The 22,611-nt window shown below is 39.7% G+C and overlaps 1 protein-coding gene across 1 annotated transcript in view; it reads right to left on the bottom strand.

The window, feature by feature from the left end:
* The window catches only part of rfc3 (replication factor C (activator 1) 3), a 37,064-nt gene extending 14,705 nt beyond the window's left edge, over positions 1 to 22,359 (bottom strand). The window contains exons 1-7 of the mRNA XM_080197460.1: positions 22,199 to 22,359; positions 14,562 to 14,699; positions 11,711 to 11,778; positions 7,913 to 8,010; positions 4,916 to 5,097; positions 1,375 to 1,511; positions 869 to 967 (exon numbers count right to left, since the gene is read on the bottom strand). Of these exons, the coding sequence (XP_080053586.1) occupies positions 869 to 967; positions 1,375 to 1,511; positions 4,916 to 5,097; positions 7,913 to 8,010; positions 11,711 to 11,778; positions 14,562 to 14,699; positions 22,199 to 22,285 (809 nt within the window). The 5' untranslated portion in view covers positions 22,286 to 22,359. The remainder of the gene's footprint in view (positions 1 to 868; positions 968 to 1,374; positions 1,512 to 4,915; positions 5,098 to 7,912; positions 8,011 to 11,710; positions 11,779 to 14,561; positions 14,700 to 22,198) is intronic.
* Positions 22,360 to 22,611: the final 252 nt, after the last annotated feature.

The raw sequence follows: 22,611 nt of genomic DNA, 5'->3' as shown, positions 1-22,611 counted from the left end.
CACTCTCTTCTTTAAGACACTGCTTAAAACCTCTCTAACTGTCCCAGAATCTCCTCCTTTAGCGTGGTGCCAACTTTTGTCTGATTACATTGCTGATGCATGCCACTAAAAGCATGGTTACAAATGCAAATTGTTGTTGAGGCAATATGTGAAACTTGGAGTATAACAAGTCTAATTGCTTTCCTAGCCAGGTTTCCATTTTCCACCTTTATAAATCAACTAATTAAAATGCTGCACATGTCCTAAACTGTGACAAGTTCTGCTATCCATTACGCTCACCTATATAGACTTATAGGCTCCAGACTTTGCCATTTTAATCTCAAAATTAAGATGGTCATAACAGTATTTGCTATGCGTAGCTTCATTCCTCCAGATCTACAACCTCACCTGCTCTCACTCCAGCCTCCAATGCATTCCCACTTTTGCCTGGCCACTGGTTTTATTCTTTAAGAATTCCTGTCTTTTTAAGATCCTTCTTAAAACCCAACTCTGCTCCTCTAAATCTCTCAGCTGGATACCTTAGACAGCTTCCCCACACCATTAAGTTTACTTGTGCATCAATACTGGGGTACAGATTTCTCTGTGACAAGCACCCCCCCACCCAGTCCATATCAGCCGGTGTGTGAAGCATACAATTTCTGTTTTCTAAGTGAAACTTCCTTAGAAAAAAGGAAAATTTAAAATACCAAAATGAGCCTCAGAATTAATGGAATGGTCAACCATTAGCTTTGAAAAAAGAACTGATGAGAGGAAGTAATTTTGATCATGGGAAAAACCTGCTGAATCAGTTGAATAGATTGCAGGTCAAAATGCAAGTGTAAATCCCTCCACCTTTGGTGGCAGAAAAATAAAATTTCATGAGGTTTACCTTTGCGGTGTTTGCTGGCTGACAATAGCATTAGCAGTTTCTCGGAGATATATTTCCCAGTCTGTCTCAGGAATATCCTGATCTGTCGAAAATGGATATCTAAGAGCATAAAAATGTTTAAAAGTCAAGAAAAATCAAAGCAATCCAGATTCTCTTGCCACATAGTTCCTTTCTATTTTTTTAAGGATCAAATGCACAGTCGCAGTTTCAATTGGTGCGGTTTCAATTTTGCTATTTTCAAATTTATTTTTGTAATGACGATTGTGAAAATTCAAAGTTCACAAATTTGCAAAGTACACTCTCGATGAGTAATCAAGGCACGGACAATCCGGAGCACAAGAGCTCAAATCCTACAATGTAGTTTGAGAATTTGAACTCATGTAAATTAATAAATCACCACTTTCTCAAGGGAAACTAGGAATAAGCAATGAAATGCTCGTGTTGCTAATGATACCTGCAACCAAAGAATGAATATAAATATTTAAAAAAAAATCAATCTTACTTACTGTTGAACCCTGCAGGCTTCACACATAAGCAAAGCTTTTCTAAGGTTACGATTGGATTTTTCTGCAATTTTCTTGGCCAGTTCTTGAGGAAGTAAGAGGCCTTCTTTCTTGCAAACCCCACTCAGCACATGACAAATCTGGGAACAGATGAGTTCTAATCGTCACTGTTGCATGTCACCTCAAATTCTGAAAATACTTTACACCACAGAAAATACTGCAACTTCATTATTCAGGCCATCAATTTCCTCAAGTATTAGTCAGATGCCACTTTAAACCATCACTTAAGTCACCAGGTGCAATTATTAAATAGTCAAATTGTCAGAAATGCAAAAAAATGAAGTCTTTAAAAAGGGAATGCTATTAAAGGAATACTGACATTTTTGGTCAAGTTTTATTTTTGAAGGCTGCAATGGCAAAGCATTTAATGAATCAGTCATTTTGCTGTTGATAAAAGATTATGTTTCTGCCATTTAAGCAATTATTTATTCTGTCATGATTCAATCTTCAAAATTTTTTTGAAAACCCCAAACAATCTTTTAAACTCTTGGGCTACTGGCTGTTTGACAAGAGGAAATAATTTTTCCTTGTGCACCTCACCAAAAATTCTTAATTTAGAAAACCTATAATCAGATTCCAATAAACACTGTCGCTTGTAGTGGAGAATTCTCTTAGCCTGACATTTTGAAAAAAAGGTAAGACTGAAAAGCAACACAACTCTGCAGTTGTATAGCCCAATTTTCACTCCAGATCTTGAAGCCTCAGAATTAAAAAAGGTGAGTGGCATTTACGCCATCACTCTGGTGGAGTGGGACCTGATAGAACCAGCAAAGCCAGCTCCATAAGGATCAGGGCACCCTTACAGAAGCTGAACAGCACTCAGCACCGCACCCCCCCCCCCCCCCCCCCCCCCAAAATAAATATAAGGTCCATGCCTCTTGAGCATTGGGAACTCACCCCTCCCCCCATCTCAGCAGAGGTGACAGGGTTCTCCTCCCCCCACCCACCAACAGAGCACCCACCCTTTCATAAACATTGGACAACCTCCCTCAACCCCACAGCAGGCATCAGAGCAACTATCCATCTCTCTATCCCGTTGCAGGTATTGGGGCAAACCCCCCTTCCCTCAATGTAGTCCCAGGGGCAAGTTCCCCACTCACAGGCATCAACCCTCCCCAACACAAGCGGATCATCTCCCATAGGGCTGTCCAGAAGGCCCACCACTGGCAACTGCCCCTAGCACACTGCCAACCTATGGCAGGCAGGAATGCCCCACATAGGGCTATACTACCTGGGGAAACCCCACACTAAATCTTGTTTGTCAAACCCAGTTGTATTGAATATTCAGTGATGGAGGGAGCGTGTGGTAGCAAGGGGCCTGGCTAATCATATTAAATACAAGCAAAACCATTAAAATGAGGTTTTCGTCCTTTGCAGTAAAGTTTATTTATTAGTGTCACAAGTAGGCTTACAGTAATACTGAAATGAAGGTACTGTGAAAATCCCCTAGTCACCACACTCCGCCACCTGTCTGGGTACACTGAGGGAGAATTTAGCATGGCCAACGTGCCTAACCAGCACGTCTATCAGACTGTGGGAGAAAACCGGAGCACCTGGAGGAAACCCATGCAGACACGGGAGAACGTGTAGACTCCGCAGTGACCCAAGCAGGGAACCAAACCCAAGTCCCAGTGCTAACCATTTTGCCACTGTGCACCTTGAACCTTATGACATCACCAATGAAGGGCGTGGAAAATCAGGAAACACAATCTCTCTGCAAAGAATCATATTTCTCAATTCTCTCTGGATTTTCCACCCGTGTCAATGATCCCACGGATCACTAATGTGGGCACAAAATCGCCCTCCTAGTTTTTGTAGCTCAGGGGTTCTGAACCGAAGGCACATTTGGGGTTGCGAGCTTCCTTGAAGTAGCAACGGTGACTGCTGAAAGGTGATAACCAGGTCTGAATGCTCTGACTAGACAGCTGTAAACCCCTGGATTGTTGCCATCAAGTAACAAGGGACAGGTAATGAGTCCTTGGTTAGAAACATTAGAAAATGTTTAATTGGGTCCGAGATATTTATGAGCCCACCTGGCACAGGTAGAGACTGGCATAGGCTCAATGCATGCAAAGGGCTGGACAATCCGAGAGGTTGCGCAACCGAGTGAGGAAGGTGAGTGGCGGTTTCAAATTTTACTATATGCCTGTTCTTTTTGGTTGGTACAGGTTCTTGACCCTACGATAGAAACTCTGCTGCATGGACACGAATTCTAAAACAGAGGGAATGTGACTGAGTGAGCAAGTTGGGAGGAGGACTGCTGTGTTTGTGGTTGGGTGTAAAGGGGCAGGTGTGGACATGCATGCAAGCCTCCATGTAGTGGGGAACTGATTTCAACGTTTATATGTGGGAGGCTGACGGGAGAGGGGGAGGAAAAAAAGATTTTACATTTTCTCACCAGGAAATATGGAGAACCTGGCTGAAACTTACATGGATACATACAATAATATTTTTACAAAGTACTTCAAAAGTTCATATATGTCACACCATAATATGAAAACTTAATTTTATATACCAAATGTTCCCATGTTGTTTTATTGCAGTTTTCTTTTTACTGATGTCTTTATTTTCAAGTGATAGAAATGGGGTCACACTGGAAAATAGCTGGAGAAGCACTGCCCTAGTCATTCCAATGAATATTAAAACAGACATCATATTTGCCTAAATAAAAACAAAGTGCTGGATAAACTCAGCAGGTCTGGCAGCACCTTGGATAGAAACAAAATTAATGTTTCAGATATAAATGACCCGACTACAGAACCTTATTTGCCTTTTCTGATGGACATAAAAAGACAATATGATTTGAAGATCTGCCCAATTTTCTGGAATGCTTTACTGCCACTGAAAGAACATTATAGCTGTCACTATTACATTTCTTAAATCATTTGAAAAGCTAGACTGACAAAAAAAAACACGGGAAGAGAGAGAGAGAGAGAGAGTAGGACAATTTCTGATTACACACTGCCCATTTTTTTGTTTCTATTGACTTCAACGGAAATGAAAATCAGGCATGAAAGTTTGCCTGGTAACTAAAGTAAAAACAAACCTATTTCCAGGACTAAATAAAAAGCATTGAAGATAACACAAAAAAGTTATTATGCTTATATTTGTTTCCTGATCACTCACCAACACTGACTACAGTACTGTGTACCTTAAATGTCTCAATTTTGAAGCCTCGCTTCTCCTTGCCAACATGCAGGGCAGAATATGAATACTTGGCCTCATTCAGTTAGGAAACTGAGGCCACAGAATTTATATTACAGAAAATAAGACGAGATATTTTAAAAAGAAAACAGATCAAAGACTCAGAAACTCAAGGTAAGCCCTGATTATAATAATATGTAAAGTTGAAATCATTGTTTAATTGTGGAATGATTGAAACATATCCTGGTAATTCAATTCTAAAAAACAAAATAGAGGCTCATTCAAGAATTCATTAACTAAAAATCTTAAACCAAAATTGCATTAAGCTAAATACACCTACTTCCTCAATGCTGGGTGCAGAGACTCGCACTGCAAGACATCGACTACGAATAGGAGTAATGACTTTTGATGTTGAGTTACAGCAAAGAATTAATCTGCAGGTAGACATGTACTTTTCCATAGTCCTCCTTAGAGCATGCTGGGCGTCCTTTGTTAATCTGTCAACTTCTGTCAGCAACACAACTGTCAAAATTATTAAAATTTGAACATGGCATTAGTTGCTTAGCTTCTTTCTTACCCTATACATGTAGAGCACAGACGTCTACAATAACTACTATAATGTATATGTAAAGCAAAGTCTGCAGTAACTATTCTAATGTATAACACTGTTTTACTAGAATAAAGGAAGAGTTAGAGACTACGGTAGGCTAAGGAGGTGGGAGGATTCTCCCACCCACCACAGTAATTTTTTGGTGCAGCAAGGTGGGAGAATCTCATGAGAAGGGCACTTGTGGGATTCATACATGTCTCTCCCAGCGCTGGATTTCTTGCGCCATCAAATCCATGTTGGAAACTGATGGGAAGACAGTTGAGTAATTTAAATCCCTATTCACATCTAATTTTAATGTAATTAGTGGGCCCAGGAATGATTTGAGCTGGCCAGTAAATTGTGAGGCTGACAATGCGGTGCCACTGCTCATCCTCCCGGGCAGGAATAGGCCCCATCCTCTAGTCTTTAATGATATTCATGCTGGTGCCTCTGTAGTGCACAGAGTGTGGGAGATTCTAATCTGAACTCTCACTGAAAAAACCCCAACATGAATTACTCCAGTTTTCCCATGAATTCAATACTTAGAACTATTTTGAATTGGAATAAATAGGTCTTTTTCCGATTTGCAGGCAGTTACAAGTAGGACCCCAGCTATTCACAACATATATTAATGACTTAAACGAGGGAACTAAATACAGCATCTCCAAATTTGCAGATGACACTAAGCTGGATGGAAGGATGAGCCATGTGGAGGATGCAGAGATGCTTCAGTGTGATTTGGACAAGCAGAGCGAATGGGAAATGCATGGCAGATTATCTGAATGGCTATAAATTGTGAGGGGAATGTGCAACAACACCTGTGTCCCCTCAAACACTAGTCGCTGAAGCTAGGCATGCAGGTGCAACAGGCAGCAAGAAGGCAAGTGATATATTGGCCTTCATAGCAAGAGGATTAGAGTACAGGAGCAGGGATGTCTTGCTCCAATTACGCAGGGCTTGGTCACACCTGGAATATTTTGTGCAGTTTTGGTCTCCTTATTTGAGGAAGAATGTTCTTGCTATAAAGAGATTAGCAAGGGTTTACCGGACTGACTCCTGAGGAGAAATTGTGTCGATTAAGATTATATTTGCTGCACTTCAGAAGGGGCGGGGGGCTGGGGGCAGGAATCTCATAGAAGCCTATACAATTCTAACAGAACTAACAGATGCAAGAAGGATGTTCCCAATGGTGAGGAAGTCCAGAACCAGGGGTCATAGTCTGAGGATCAGGAGTAAACTGTTTAGAACTGAGATGAGGAAAAATTTCTTCACCCAGAGAGTGGTAAGTCTGTGGAATTCACTACCACAAGAGAGCAGATGAGGCCAAAACATTATACGTTTTTGACAAAGAGTTGGTTTTAGCTCTTGGGGAGAAAAGGATCAAAGGATTCAGGGAGGGAGGGGGGATCCGGCTATTGAGCTGGATGATCATACCGAGTGGCTGAATTCCACGAATTTATCACTCTCCAGGTGAAGAAATTTTTACACCAAGAACCTTCTTCCTCAGATGAAGAAAACAAAACAGCACACAATATTCCCGGTGTGGCCGCACCAACACCATATACAATTGCAGTAAAACATCCCTATTCCTATACTCAAATCTTCTTGCTGAAGACAAACATACCAATTGCCTTTACTGCCAGCTGTACAAGGACACCAAGGTCTCATTGGGTATCCATTTCTCTTCATTTCAATCCATTCAAATAATAATCCGCCTTCCTAATTTTGGTACTGAAGTGGATAACCTCCCATTTGTATATATTATACTGCATCTGCCATGCATATGCCCACATTTTCAGCCTGTCCCCACTGAAGCATCTCTGCATTCTCCTCCAGGCCCACTCTCCCATCCAACTTTGCATCATCTGCAAACTTGGAGACAATACATTTAATTCCCTCGTCCAAATCATCAGTGTATAATTTGAACAGTTCTGCTCCTAGCACAAATCCCTGTGATACCTCACTAGTCACTGCCTGCCAATCGGGAAGACCCTTTTTTCCGACTCTTTGCTTCCCGTCTGATAAACAGCTTTCTATCCACCTCAAGACATCACCCATAATCCCATGCGCTTTCACTTTACATTGCAGATTACAATGTGAGATCTTGTCAAAAGCCTTCTAAATATCTAAATACACCACAACCAGCAGTTCTCAATGGTCTATTTATTACTGATCAAATCTACTTTTTATATCTTCGAAGAATTCCAGTCAATTTGTCATTATGGTTTCCCTTTCATAAATCTTTGCTGACTTTGTCTGATTATACCACTACTTTTCAAATGCAGTGAATCTGAAATCCTCGATAATAGATTCAAGTAGTAGTAGACAGAGCTGAAGTAGTTCCGGAGAAATGCAACTTTTTGTTGAAGTCTAAACTGGTGGAACTTGGGTTGAGGAGTAGCTGATGGGAATCTGAATGAAAGGAGCTGGAATTCTACCTTAAGGACTGGGTGGTTGAAACTGATGTCTTATATGCTGAGTGGACCAGCCGATATATTCGCAATTTAACATGCAATTTATACTGAATGTGACTTATTTGTTAATTGAAGTTTAATTTATGTTGCTTTTGGTATGAATGCTACAATACAAGTTATAAAAAGATAAAACCTGACAATTGATCTTTCTCATTGTGATTCTTCTGTAAATTCAGTTATTTATTGATATCCATGGAGACTGATACACATGTATATAATATTTTTAAATTAGTGAAATCCATAAATTAGATCTGTCAATTATATCATGTCTTACCTTTGAAGTCTCTTTGTGTACTTGTCTCAAGCTGCTGAGACTGTGCTACTGTTTTAATTAGTTCTTGAATAACCACTCTGTCGCTGTTCCCAGCATCACTGTAACAGAAATGTAATTCTAGAATTCTAATCTGTTTTAAAATTGGAAACAACAGATGGTTGGAAGATGCAGAAGGTAAAGCAAATCTGATGCTCTCCAATATCCCACCCAAACAGCCTGAATTTTCATGAGCTTTGATAGAGAGCATTAGTAATCATAGGAAAGAAACATCAAAACAAAGATCATTCGATCCTCATTCACATCAAGCCAAGGTTACTGGATGGCTAACAGGTATAGGAATTCCAGTTGATCTTTCTCCTCCTAAGCCCAAGAATTTTGATGTAATTTGTAATAATCCTAGCATCAGTGTGAGATCGGAAGGTGAACCTGGCACCACCACTATGACTAATCTACTTAGGCTCAATTTAATCGTTAGAGAAGCAGAACAAAATACTTAAATTTCGTTGAAATCCGTACACATATTCAGCTGAAAAACATCCAAAAATGTATAATAGGGCAGTACCAATTCATGTGTCAACTATGTCAAGTCCCAACATCATAAAATATAGAAATATTAATTGGCATGCATCACTGTGCAGAGAAAAAAAATCCAAAGTAATGTTGCAAATGGGTTAAAAACTCACCTTTTCCGGGATCTGTTTAAATTAAGCCCATATTGATAACAAAAATAAATGCATCTTTTGCTAACTCAAGGGGCCTCATGTAAAACTAGTTCACAGTTTTTGAATATTTATTGCTGAAAAGAAGAGACATGCTGCCAAACGCAAAAATGACAAATTTGAAGTGGTCACAACAATTCATACCACAGGATATAAAAGATGCTGATTGGCCAAGGTATTGCTGTGGAGAAAGCAACAGGAATTATAGGTTCACTATGCTTGTAGGAAATTCAAAAAAGGTACAAGGCTTCAACATATTTTTGTTTAAAGAATGGGTCACTGGGTATTAACATATGCTGTTCCCAGAAATTTGTAAATAATCGAGAGACGAACTCAACTGTTATCTTAAAATTGTTGTTAGTGTAGCTATTTGCGTATGCTGGATTGTTCAGCAAGTGCTGCCCAATCATAGAATCACATCCAAAAGTAGATGTTTCATTTTATTTCCTATTTTGTTTGCAAGCGTGTACTGCCTGAGTACAGTCTGTACTCTGCCCATTACTAAAAGTCTGAGGAACACGTAGCTCGATTTGATCAGCCAATTGTTGGGATGTACAACCTACACACCCAGTATCATACTGCGCTGAAATTCTATGCTCAATTGTGTGGTAGGCAGGAAGTCTTTTGGACTGACAGCAGCATTGTATTAGTGGAAATTATTTCTTGCATCGCCAGTGCATTGTAGCAGCATGAAATTGCTTGCTAACGTGTTGTTCAAATTTTTAAGATACTTTTGCCTTTCTAGGTAGGCTGGCCATTTTCAGGTCTGAAAGTAGTGATCTTTGGCACATTTGAGTCATGCAAAATATAGCGAACAATTACTTGATGACCAGTGTAATGATAATGTGCCTTTAAGTAGTATATTTATATCATGTTTCTTTTAAATGGCATGTTTAAACTTCAGTTCTGTTTTGCAGAGTGATGATTTACCTAGGGAAACTTCTAAGTTAGTAGGTAGGATAACAAGTACTCATTTTAAACATGGAGTGTTTGTTTAAGCAGAATTAATGTATTTTTGTTCACTTGGGTTCCCCCTAGGGTTTCGGAGTTGAGTAAACCACCAGCAGAGTTTACAAATTACAAGCCAATGAAAAACAACATGTTTGATTGCTCCATCTCAAAAGTGAATGGGAGCGAGGGATGGTATACAAAGTTTTTTTTAGTCAAGGCATCATGATCATGGAGAGCCAAAGGGCCTGTTCCTGTGCTGCACTTTTCTTTGTTCTTAAACTGTAGGATTATGAACATATCAACCATGTGACAGAATAGCACAGGGCAGATTCATGCTCTTTCCATCAAAAATGAATTTTTCATAGAAGTCAACACAAAAGTTAGCAAGGGGAGATTTGTTACACCATCCAAACATGGGAGTCATTAAACCTGAACTTGATTGCACAAGTTGCTAAGTTCATAACTTTAATGAATACAGATTCAGGAAATGGTATAGACTAGTATAGCAACCCAGCCCAAATGTAAACAGCTTTCTTCATTGGCATTCATAAATAACACTGTAGAACAAGCTCATAGACAAGGTATTGCTATCAGTATGTAGGTTGCATATAATCTTTGCAAAGGTGAAGGAATCCTTCACTGTGTATGTAGAAAATTCACTAAGAACTGGTTGAGCAACTAGTCATTGATAAAAAGAGTGCAAAGGGCCATCATTTGTGCCTCTTAGGCAGCCCATACAACTTTCAACATGTGTACTTGCACCCCTCTACTTTTCAGCTGTGCTACCACAAACCAGTGTCCAACATAGATGCTGAGTTCTTGAAACTAGGCTTAGTGGACCTAGCGTGTGCATGTTGTAGATTGATTTTTGCATGCATCGGGATTGTATGAAGGCATTATATGGCCTCCAGGTGAATGCAGACATCCATATTTGCAACTTGACAAAGGAACCTGAGTAGTGATTCGCAACACCATTAAGTTGAAAATACAAAATATTTTCTAATCATATTCTAGAGGTGAAAAGTGAAATCTTCATCTTTTATCCTCCCCCCGCCACTCAGACTCTGATTTGAGTTTAGACCAGAGGACTGAAATTTGTTTCTTTATTCTTTCATGGAGTGTGGGCATCACTGGCAAGGGCAGCATTTGTTACTGCCCATCCCAACTGCCCTTGAACTGAATTGGCTTGCTAGGCCACTTCGGAGAGCAGTTAAGATCAAACCAAATTTCAATAGATCTGGGAGTCACATGTAGGTCAGACGAGGCAAGGATGGCAGATTTCCTTCCCGACGAGGATATTAGTGAAGCAGATGGGATTTTAATGACAATCAATGAGAGTTTCATGGTCACCATTACTGAGATTAGCTTTATATTCATGATTTTTTAAAAAATTAACTGAATCCAAATTCCACCAGCTGCCATAGTGCGATTTGAACTTATGTCCCCAGAGCATTAACTGTGTCTCTGAATTATTAGTTCCACAACATGACCACTACTCTATTGTCTCCCCATCATAAATGTCTCTTTAATAACAGAAAATGCTGCTAATACTCAGATCCGGCAACATTTGCAGTAAATACAGTTAATGCTTCTACTTAATAACCATTCATCTAAACTGTTACACCGGTTGAGTATTTGCAGCATTTTTTGTTTTTATTTCAGATTGCTAGCATCTGCAGTAATTTGTATAAATGTCACCATATTTCTTTACAATCACCAATAAACAGTGCAAGAGTCAACCCCTTTTTTAAAATTAAGTTGCTGCAACATGTGATCTAAGAATTGATAAAGGAAGCACTCCAATGTCACTCAAGCATAGTTTACATACAAGCTCAGAGGGAGGTGTACACCATTCACACCCTGGGCATACTTAAAATAAGTGAAACACAAAAACAGCAGTCTCTATCCCTTTTAACCATGTTTAATTCCTTGGAAATTAATATTCTTAAGGTATTGTTGAAAATTGGCATTTGAGGTCAGAGTGCATAGGAAACACGATACATTAATGCACAATCGAAGTGCAAGAAAAGTGTTCCAATCACCAATAGTGCCCTACCTTTTCAGGGCAACAACACTCTTAAAAATTGAAGCTTACTGAACAAAATTCTTATCCTTTGTAAGCACTTACCTTGCATTAACTTCAAGATGATAGTTGCTTGCTATCGTGCTTATTTCCAGTTTCTTTTTGGATGGTGTCTGTAAAGATGTACAATATAACAGTAAGAACCTACATTATTAATAGTTTCATGCTGATTTGATTTGTTAGGGCTTCAATACTACAAGTGTTGAAGTAACAACTTTTTGTTTATGGGTTGGTGATTTTGTGGCAAGGACAGTATTCATCATCCATTCCCAATTGCCCTTGAGGTGATGCCAGTGTGCTGTCTTCTTGGAACATTACGGCCTGTGAAAGCATCCTTAGCTTTTTGATGAGATGAGCTAAATGGAAAAGGATTAGGGGTAGCCTTGATAATAGAAAGATGGGACTAAAGACAGCACTGGCAATGGCACCAATCACGGTTCAGGTCCTGTTTGTCTCGGTCTACAGTCCATGGGCTCATGGGAATATGGAGAACTTGGCCAAAGGTCTGTGGCCAGTAAGTGCTACTTGTTATGTTCGATGCCTGTTCAGAAGCACTCCACTTTCCTCATAAAGCCCAGTCCTGATCATGAACCCACTGCTAAGCTGTGGCTGTTGAGTCTGACCCCATCAACCTGCTGCTGCAGAACAATCAGAAATCCAACAATTCATCTCACACACACAATGCAATATTAATAAATAACTTTGATGTTGCCAGAAATAGGGTTGAGAAGATTTTAGAATGCAAAGGAGGACCAAGAAATCAATAAGAAGAAAAAAAAAATAACTAGTAAAATAGAATTCAAAAACACAAGTGTAAATGTTTCTTTAGATAAGTAAATAAGAAAAAAGTGTAATTGGGTCCATGGAGAACAAGGAAAGGGCACAGACAATAAATACATACTTTGTATTTGGCTTCACAGTAGAAGATAAAAATAATCTAGGTATAATAACGGACTAAGTGCCTAATGAGAATGGGCAACTTAAAAGAAATCAGTGTAAGTAAAGAATACTAAAGAGTTAATGGAACTAAGTGCTAACAGATCTAAACTAACTCTAGATTAGATTTAAATAACTCCAAAGGTAAGACACTATTAGTGATTGGAACACATATTTCTTGCACTTCAATTGTGCATTGATGTATCATGATTCCTATGCACTCTGACCAGGTAATGCCAATTTTCCACAAAACCTGAACTATACTCGTTCCCAAGGAGTTAAACACGGTTAAAAGGGGTGGAAACTATTGCTTTTGTGTTTCACTTATTTTAAGTATTTCCAAGATGTGGATGGTGTACACCTGCTTCTCAGCTTATATGCAAGTGACGCTCAAGTGACATTGGAGTGCTTCTTTTTATCAATAGAGTTAATGCTTCAGTTATAACTAGACTAAGTCTATCTGAATGGCACACATCCAAGGGCTGAATGAACCAAATGGCATACATCTGAGGGCTTATAGAAGGGATTGCTGCAGAGACCATGAAAGCATTCAAACATAAGTACGTAAAAACCCAAGTCCCTGAGGTCTGCTTAACCATTCAATGCTATCATCGATGATTGTAAACTTTAACTCTGTTTTCCTGTCCACTCATATCCCTTGACTCTGAGTGAGAATTGGTTTTCATCTTGCAGATTTTAGGATAGTTTAAGAATTGAAATGTAGCAAATACAAGCCTGCTATTTGAGAAAGTTGGAATAGAAAAAAGGAACAATAGGCCAGTTGACCCAACATCAGTCGCAAGTAAAATTCTGGAATTCATTATTTGGGATATAGTAACAGGGCATTTAGAAAATCATAACGTTTTTCAGCAGAGTCAACATGAATTTACAAATAGTTAATTGACTTTCTTATTGCACATTACATCTAACATTGTCTGTTCCTGACTTGGTTCCTCGGCATACTGAACTAGAGAACTATCTGTCTAGATTTTATTCAGGAAAATTAACATGTAGATAAGGTGAAATAAGACTGAAGAGTATAAAAGAAGTGGTATTGCAATACTGATCACGCAGTCAGTGGCTGCAGCATGGAGAGATATCATCTTAGCAGGTTCCACAATTGAGGTCATATGGGTGGAACTTAAAAACAAAAAGAGAGCAATCATGTTGCTGGGAGCTGTTGGCCAGTCAGGGAGAGATAGTAGAGCAGATACATAGGCAAATCTCAGAGGAATGCAAAAACAGTAGGGTAATAATAGGGATTCAACTTCCCCAATATCAATTGAGCTAGGCAAAATGTCTAAGGGTTAGGTGAGGCAAAATTCTTGATGTGCACGTAGGATAGCTTTTTGAACCTGCAGGTAAATGCCGTACAAGGGAGGGGACGGTACTTGACCTAATTTTAGGGAACATAGGCAGATGGTAGAAGTGTCCGTGGGGAAGCATTTTGGTGATCATAACTCGGTAAAATTTAAGGTAATTATGGAAAAGGACAAAGATGGACTGGAAATAAAGTTTCTGAATTGGGAAAGGCCACTTTTAATATAAGATAGGATGTGGCCAAAGTGGACTAGGAGCAGCTACCTGTTGGAAAATTCACATCAGAGCAGTGGGAGTCATCAAAAGGAAATAGGGAGTGTACAAAGCCAACACGTTTTCACAAAGGGAAAAGAGTCCAGAGCATCCTGGGTGTCAAGGGAATATAGGATTGGATAAGGAAAGAAGATACAGGGGGCTCAAAACAGTGGCCCTAAAAGATTCAGCCAAGTGGGATCATTAAAGATAGCATACAGTATTCCAAATTAATTGAAGTTATAAAGATCAGTTACGTTATTATGCAACAATACTTGAACAAATAAGTATGCCATAAAGTTCACAATTCCCAGAGTATATGTTATCTTTTTAGTTCTAAATAGCATCATTTTGCTGAAGTGTACATTTAAGAAAATGAATTCCTTACTGTTATTGTCTGATGTTCAATCCTTAGCTTCTCTATTCCTGCACCATAAAGCTCACGAAGTAAACACATTATCCTCGTCTTCTTTCCTGATCCTGAAGGTCCATACACCAACAAGTGAGGGAAATCACCACATTGAACCTGGTAGGAACAAAACACAGGTCATAACCAGCCAGTTTCATATGATATAGTGGAGGTGGTACTAGTGACCAGGAGGCAGTGGTGTAGTGGTATTGTCACTTGACAAGTAATCCAGAGATCCAGGACAAGATGTGGGGACCTAGGTTCAAATCTGGAATCTAATGGTGACCATAAAACCATTGTCAATTGTTGTAAAAATCCATCTGGTTCATTAATGTCCTTTAGGGAAGAAAATCTGCTGTCCTTACCTGGTCTGGCCTACACGTGTCTCCAGATCCACAGCAATGTGGCTGTGGAGGGCAGTTGGGGATGGACAATAAAGGCTGGGTCAGTCAGCGATGCCCACATCCCGTAAATGAATAAAAGTAGTATTTTCTGAAATCATCATTCCAAACTAAAGTTCAGTCGTGCAGATTCAGTTCTGCAAAGAGCCAGTCAAAAGAATTGCCACAGATAATTTCTTTTGGTATAATGAATATTGGTTTGGAATATATAAAGTCAATATCAGAGAATTAGACAATTATTCTTACTACATTTGGCTTAAGGGCATTATATTTTTAGTCCTTTCCCCAAAACCTTCTCAGTTATATTTTTTCATGTATTTATCCACTTCCCTTTTAGAGTCACCATCAATTCTGCTTTCACTACTGTTTTGACCCCATTTGAAAGATTGATAGGATTGGGAATGAAACATTTGAGGTCTTGAGGTTGTTACATTTATATGAAAGTTCTTTTTATATCTCAAACTTGAGAATGACACTATAATAAGAATGGCCAACACATTAGAAGACAGAAATTACATTCAAGGAAAATAAATCATCAGGCAGTAGTTTAATGATGACACTTCAAGCAGACTAATTACTCCATCTGTATTTCACTCAAGTCAATGCTTACGGCTTATGCCCATTGAAAGTTTTTTTTTACTATTTCTGAAACAATGACTGGGGAAGATATCAAAAGATTTGATTTTCAAAAAAAAATTTATAATTCGAAATAAAACCTTTTCAAGGCAGAATGGAGGTGCAGGTTAGAAATTGGGTAAGGAGAGATGCTCCTCTGACCTCTTGTATTTGCTGTCCGAAACAAAGGTAATAAGTTGACGGAAGGTTAATTGTGAAATGATTCACGCTGCAAAGGAGGATATACAAGAAATTCAATAGCCTAGTTTTTGAATTAACCATAGCACCCAAATTTAATATGAAATTCTATTGTTATCACTCTTCCTCAGGATGACCCTTCAATACGAGATTACTAATTAACTGTCTCATTACATAGTATTTGACCGAAAATAGCCTGTTGCTAGTTGGTTCCTGAGCACAGCTTTTTTTGGAACAGTCTTTGAATGCACTTCATGAACTAGTTCTCCAAGCTACTTTGCTAATTTGGTTTTCCCAGCATATAAAAATATTAAAATTAAAAGTTCCCCTCAATTACCTGCATCTCTAATTTCCTGACTTGTACTCTGCCCAACATAACAATTACTGTCAAGGAACCTATAACCTATTCCCAACAGTTTATTACCCTGTTATTCCCTAGTTTTATCCATATTGATGATACATCCTGGTTTATGGGCAAAGTTCTTTCCTTACTACTACCTTTATCATCAAGGCTTACTCTATTTCTTTCTCTAATTTACCTATCTTTCCTAAATGTGAAATATCTTGGAAAATACAGTTCCAAACCATTGTCAATCTGCAACCACACCTCCAAATGGAACCTACCACCTTTCAGCTTAGAGACAAGAGCACTACAAAGTAAGCCAAGGTGCACTGTATGAGTGGGTACCAAACTCAGCTACACTGCCTATCCTAACTTCTTCTGAAACAATGGTCACTGCTGCAAAGTTAAGAAGTCTCACAATACCAGGTTTAAGTCCAACCAGTTTATTTGACAGTAATCCCACAAGCTTTCGGATGCTATGACAATGGATGAATGAACATCGCTCGACAATCACCAGGCAAGACTGTTCCCTTCCTGTTGGCGAACACTTCAGCGGTCACGGGCATTCGGTCTCTGATCTTTGGGTAAGTGTTCTCCAAGGCAGCCTTCATGACACATGACAGTGCAGAGTCGCTGAGCAGAGACTGATAGCCAAGTTCTGCACACAAGGACGGCCTCAATCGGGATCTGGGGTTCATGTCGCACTATCTGTAACCTCCTTGACTTGCCTGGGCTTGTAAAATCTCACTTACTGTCCTGTCTGGAGACAATATATATCTCTTTAACCTATGCTCATGCTATCTCCACTCATATTGTCTGCATCTTTAAGACTTGAATAGCAGGTTGTCTGTAAAGACTTGCAGTCTAATCTCCATATTCTGTAAACTGTGTGTATCTTTATATGCCCTTCTCTCAACAGAACCTTCCACACACCTGACGAAGGAACACCGTTTCCGAAAGCTTGTGGGATTACTATCAAATAAATTGGTTGGACTTAAACCTGGTGTTTACCCCAGTCCAACGCCGGCATCGCTACATCATCACTGCTGAATATGCAGATTTATACACTATGCCTGTTTCTTAAAACCTAACTTGTTGACCATTTTAGTCACCTTTTCTATCACTTTTATGTGAATGTGTCAAACTATGCCTGATAATGCTCCTGTGAAGTGCCTTGGAATGTTAAAGGTGCTAATACAAATGCAAGTTTTTTTTGTTCCAGTATATGCAGAATTAGAGGTTCTGCCAGAAACTAGAGCTTCCAGAGTATAAGGTGCCTCTCAGCTAGGGCTGAACATGCCCAATGATTGGGGAAAGGGAATTGAAAGAAAGATGACCAGAAGTATTGCATAATGACAATCAAATAGATACGTTTCATTCTTTAAAACTGAGCTCAATTACTTCATCATGATTAACTTTAGATCATCTTTGGTAAAGGAAGACTCTGCTTTTTCACCTTGTACTTAAAGGCTGCAATAATGTTTTGATTAAATAATTATTGACCTAGTACAGTAAAATGTCAGCTGGAGAAATTCATACCTTAAAGCTCTGTACTAATCTTTAAATGCTTCATCTGGCACGACACAAAAGATCAAAGAGAATGACGTATCACAATATATTGCAGCTCAAGGAACGTTACAGAAAATATTTTTGAAGGCAATATTGCTGAGCAACAGAACAAAGCTTAATCCTATTTCTATTTTTAAAAGAAAATAGCATGCTGAGATTCTATCAGCAAAAGTTAATTTTCAAAACTGAATGTTATCTTCCAACAGAAAAGACCTCCTGTTTCCTTTCAGCTGCATTATCAATGCACAGATCACTGCCTCATGTTCTAACTACCTGCAGCTGTTACTCAGTTTTGTCTGATGACATTCAAGTTATACACCATATTCACCTTTGTAACTTAATAGTACAGTACTATATTGTGGTAAGAGTTAAGATATTCCCAATAATATTTTAAACAAATATTGAGAGCAGTGATTGCATAGGAGCTTTACTGAGTGATAAAGTTAAAGAAATAAAGAGGATGCGTTTAAATACTGCAAGTTATCTACAATAGATAACAGAAGCAGTAGAAAGAAAAACCTTTCAATTCAAAAGGAAGTTGGTGAAGCAGTATGGTTTAAAATTGCGACAGAAGTTAAGGATATATATACACAAGAGAGCTGGGCTGGCAGAACTACTTACAAATATTTAATGATTCCTTAGGTAAGTGCAAGTGCATTGTGCCAGAGGACTGGCAAGCACCAAATATATTATTTATAATAATATTTATTTATTTTACTTATAAGAATATCTGAAAGTGGGGTTGTGTTAACGTCATCAGTACCAGGAAATTAAACGGATTGTAAAGGACCAGCTAGTGGACCGTTTAGGGAGTTACAGACTAATTCATCAGAATTAGCATGGATATAGAACAAGGTTATGCAAGACCAATTTAATAAAGTTTTTACTAGGCAAAAACATAGGTAAACATGACAGCATTGATGTGTTTTTCTGGAATTCAACTAAACTTTATAAGGTTTCACTAAAAATGTGTGGTTTTAGAAAGTTTGGTGGAATAGATCAAATCACAACAGGGCAATAGAAACAGAATCTGCCAAAAGGCAGGTAATTTTCTTAAAGGCATGTACTGAGTATGCTCCCAAAGGGATCAGTGGAGTAAGTGATGTTCTTGTAAAGCAGATCTCAGTAGGTTTTCCTTCCAAGTCAGAAAGTTGCAGGTTCAGACTCCAGTTCAGTACAGAACTGACAAGAATGCTGCATTGTTGGAAATGCTGTCTTTGAGGCCCTGTCTGTCTAGAGGACTGGCAAGCACCAATTTGTCCCTGGAAAGGATCCTATAGTTGAGGTCTCCCAGTGTTCTGCCCAAAATCTAATCTTCAGCCAACACTACCAAAGTAAATATTTGATTACTTACCTTAAATGCTGTTTGTTGAGCATGAACAGAACTATCTCAAAGCTTGCAAAGGGCATGAATTAAGATTGATTAGTACAGCAGAAGATGGAAACTATGGAAGAACTTGAACTGACTGGGAGATAACAAGTGCTATTCAACGTAGGCATGTGTAAAGTCATATCATGGGGGATAAGAAATTGAACAAAAGAAATATAGGATGAAAAGGGGAAATCCGAAGAGGCAAATCAAGAAAGATATTCGAGTCATGCTATACATATTCCTCACGGGATCAAAAAATGACCAAAGCAAATGGGATCTTATATGAAAGATGAAAAAAACATAGGCTGAACAAAATTATTTTGCTGCAATAGTGTGGATAAACCTGTACCCAGAATAGAGGGAGATGTATCTGAACTTGAAAAGGTACAAAGGAAGAGTCATCAAAATGTTTAGGACACTACAGGATAAAGCATGAGAACTAGGATTCTTCTCTTCAGGCACAAAACTGATGGGGATTATGGAGATGATATTGAGAATAAATTAATATCAAAATATCAAAGGTTCATAAATGGTACAGTATTCAAAAGATGGCAGAGGCATTATTTAGCAGAGAGGTTGATTGGCTTTGCATTGACTTTCCACAGGAGAATGTATGGGCAAGTAAGTTAGACATTTTCAAGGTCACGTATGAAAAGCATCTTGAAAAATAAATTATGACTGTGGGGATAGCAGGCGGCAGACCGCATGGACCAATGGTGTTCTGGCTGACTAAGCAACAAGAAATTTACTTGTGATCAGTGTTACTTAGGGTTGGTGGAAATTGGCCATTGGGGATGGAGGGAAAGAAAGGCTGTCGGGATCAGGTGGGAGGAGTCTACATTCACATTGGAGAGGCATAAAATAGAAAAACAGCCTGTGACTGTCAATGCAGTGGCATCTTTGTGCGACTGGAACAGCAGCACTGAAAAACACTAAAGTTTTTAAAGTTTATTTATTAGTATCACAAGTAGGCTTATATTAATGAAGCTACTGTGAAAATTCCCTGATAGTCACATGCCAACACTTGTTCCGGTACACCAAAGGAGAATTTAGCATGGTCAATATACCTAACCAGCATGTCTTTTGGACTGTGGGAGGAAACCGGAGCACCTGGAAGAAACCCACGCAGACACAGGAAAAACGTGCAAACTCCGCACAGACAGTGACCCAAGCCGGGAATCAAACCCAGGTTCCTGATGCTGTGAGGCAGTGGTGCCAGGAACCTGGAACTCAGTTTCACTACTGAGTGGCCACTGTGCCACCCAGTAGTGGAACTGACAGCTTATTTCTCCCTTTCACTGCTGATTTTCCTGCAAAGCCCATGCTGAAGCAGCAAATTTTAAATTAGGCCCCTAGTTACACTGCAGAAGACAAATCCTAAATACAATGACATACCCCTTTTGTCTTGATATCCAGTCATTAAAAAAAGTTCGGCACGCCGAGGTCACATTTCCAATGTTTAAGTATTTAACCTTGCTTGTCATAGGGAGGGAGGATTTTAAAATTAAGGCCTATGCATTTAAAAGTTATATTGCACTTGTTACTGTCATACAAACTATCCAGGTTCACAAGGATGATCCACTCCAATTAGAGGAAAGCCAACAAAAGGGGAGGAATGAGTTGCCAGTTCCATAGGCCAGTGTTTTTTTCAGCATCCCCTGTTGGCCAGGAGGAACTAAAGTGCTGTCCCAAAGATGATGTTGCATTCAGTCACAGCCTGTTTTTCCACCCTATGCCTCTTCACTGTGAAGTCATGATGTGGAGATGCCGGCGTTGGACTGGGGTAAGCACAGGTGAGAGTCTCCATTCACCTGATGAAGGGGCAAACCCCGAAAGCTTGTGAGTTTACTATCAAATAAATTGGCTGGACTTTAACCTTGTGTTGTGAGACTTCTTACTGTCTTCACTGTGAATGCAAACTTCCTCCATATACACCTGCTAGCCAATCTCCTAAACACCAATCCTTAGTAACACAGACTGCTGGCAAATTTCTTGTTGCTTGTCAATCCAGAACACTCCTGGTCAAGGTGGTTTGCCCCCTGCTATCCTCAGAGTTGTAACTTAATTCATTTTTCAAGATGCCTTTCTGACACTACCTTGAAAAGATCCAAGTTACCTGCCCTTACATTCTCCTGTCACAAGTTAGTGCAAAAGCCAATCAGCCTTTCTTAAGTAATGCACCCACCCTTTTGTTGCAATTTTGTACCAAATTTAAGAATGGCAGTGGTTAGCACTGCTGCCTCACAGCACCAGGGAACCCAACCTCAGGTAACTGTGTGTGGAATGAGCACGTTCTCCTCATGTCAGCATGGGTTTCCTCTGGCTGCTCCAGTTTCCTCCCATTGTCCAAAAATGTGTGGATTAGGTTGATTGGCCATGCAAAATTAAAGTTTATTTATTCTCACAAGTGCTCTTACATTACAATGCAATGAAGTTACTGTGAAAATCCCCTAAATGTCACACCCCAGCACTATTCAGGTACACAAAGAACTTAGCATGACCAATTCACCTAACCAGCGCACACAATTGCCCTTTAGTGTCAGGGAGGATGAGTAGGCTAAATAGGCGGGGTTACAGGGGGGTGAAATTGTTGTCCGTGCAGGCTCAAAGGGCCAAGTAACCTCCTTCTGCATTCCTGGGATTCTGATTCAAATCAAATAAGTCTAACTGCCGTCTGAGAGCCTGATTAAGCTGACAATTTATTCCCAAATGTGAAAATGGCCAAGATGCATTAAAAGGAAGTCACGTTTCAAAATGAGTCAACGTCTTTAGCTGAAAGCGATGCTCCCAATTCAATGCAGCAACCCAAATGATAATAACAGCGCAGCATCGGCTTCTTCTTCACAGTAGTGCTGTCAGTTTAAAACTTGCTGCTTGACCACACGTCGCAGAATTAACTCATTTTAAAACATGACTTCCTTTAATACATCTTGGCTATTTTCATATTTGGGAATAAATTAACGTCAGCTTAATCGGGCTTGCAGACGTAAAGATAAAGTTCTTTTCCTCTCCATTGTAAACTTAACACTTAGTTTTATTTGGGAGGGGGTTGGGAGGTTAAGTCGGCAGAGTGAAGGGGCCCAGTGCTGGGTCCCCGCAGTTGGGTACCGTCACTCACCAGATTACGGAGCTGGCTGGCCTGCTCCTTGTGGTAGTCGAGTTTGCTGAGGGCCGTCGGCCGGTATTTGTCCACCCACAGGCTCATGGTCAGCACCTCCGGCCCGCGCGCACCAACAGCCACTCCGCGCGCTTCCTCTCAAACTGCCTTCCGTCCGCACGCACGCAGCCGCGGCAGGGCCCTCACGTGATCGGCCCGAGCTAACCTGCCGCTTGCAGGCGTTGGGTTGTTTGCTTCTTGTTCGATTGGTTGAAAAGATGCTTTTCGGTCGATGCAAGGGCTTTATTTCATTTTACAAAATATAACACCGAACAGATCATCCGACTGTCTGCCAGGTAGGTGCCGCCCACAGAAAGCAAGACAAATCCAATCGGGCCAATTTGTCTCTTGGACCAAAGTGGATTAGAGGTTTT

The sequence above is a fragment of the Carcharhinus amblyrhynchos genome, chromosome 10 (assembly GCF_965287045.1).
Source record: "Carcharhinus amblyrhynchos chromosome 10, sCarAmb.v2.hapA, whole genome shotgun sequence".
NCBI classification, from domain to species: domain Eukaryota; kingdom Metazoa; phylum Chordata; class Chondrichthyes; order Carcharhiniformes; family Carcharhinidae; genus Carcharhinus; species Carcharhinus amblyrhynchos.
Note: the sequence above shows the minus strand (reverse complement) of the source record. Positions and strands in the feature narration are given on the sequence as shown.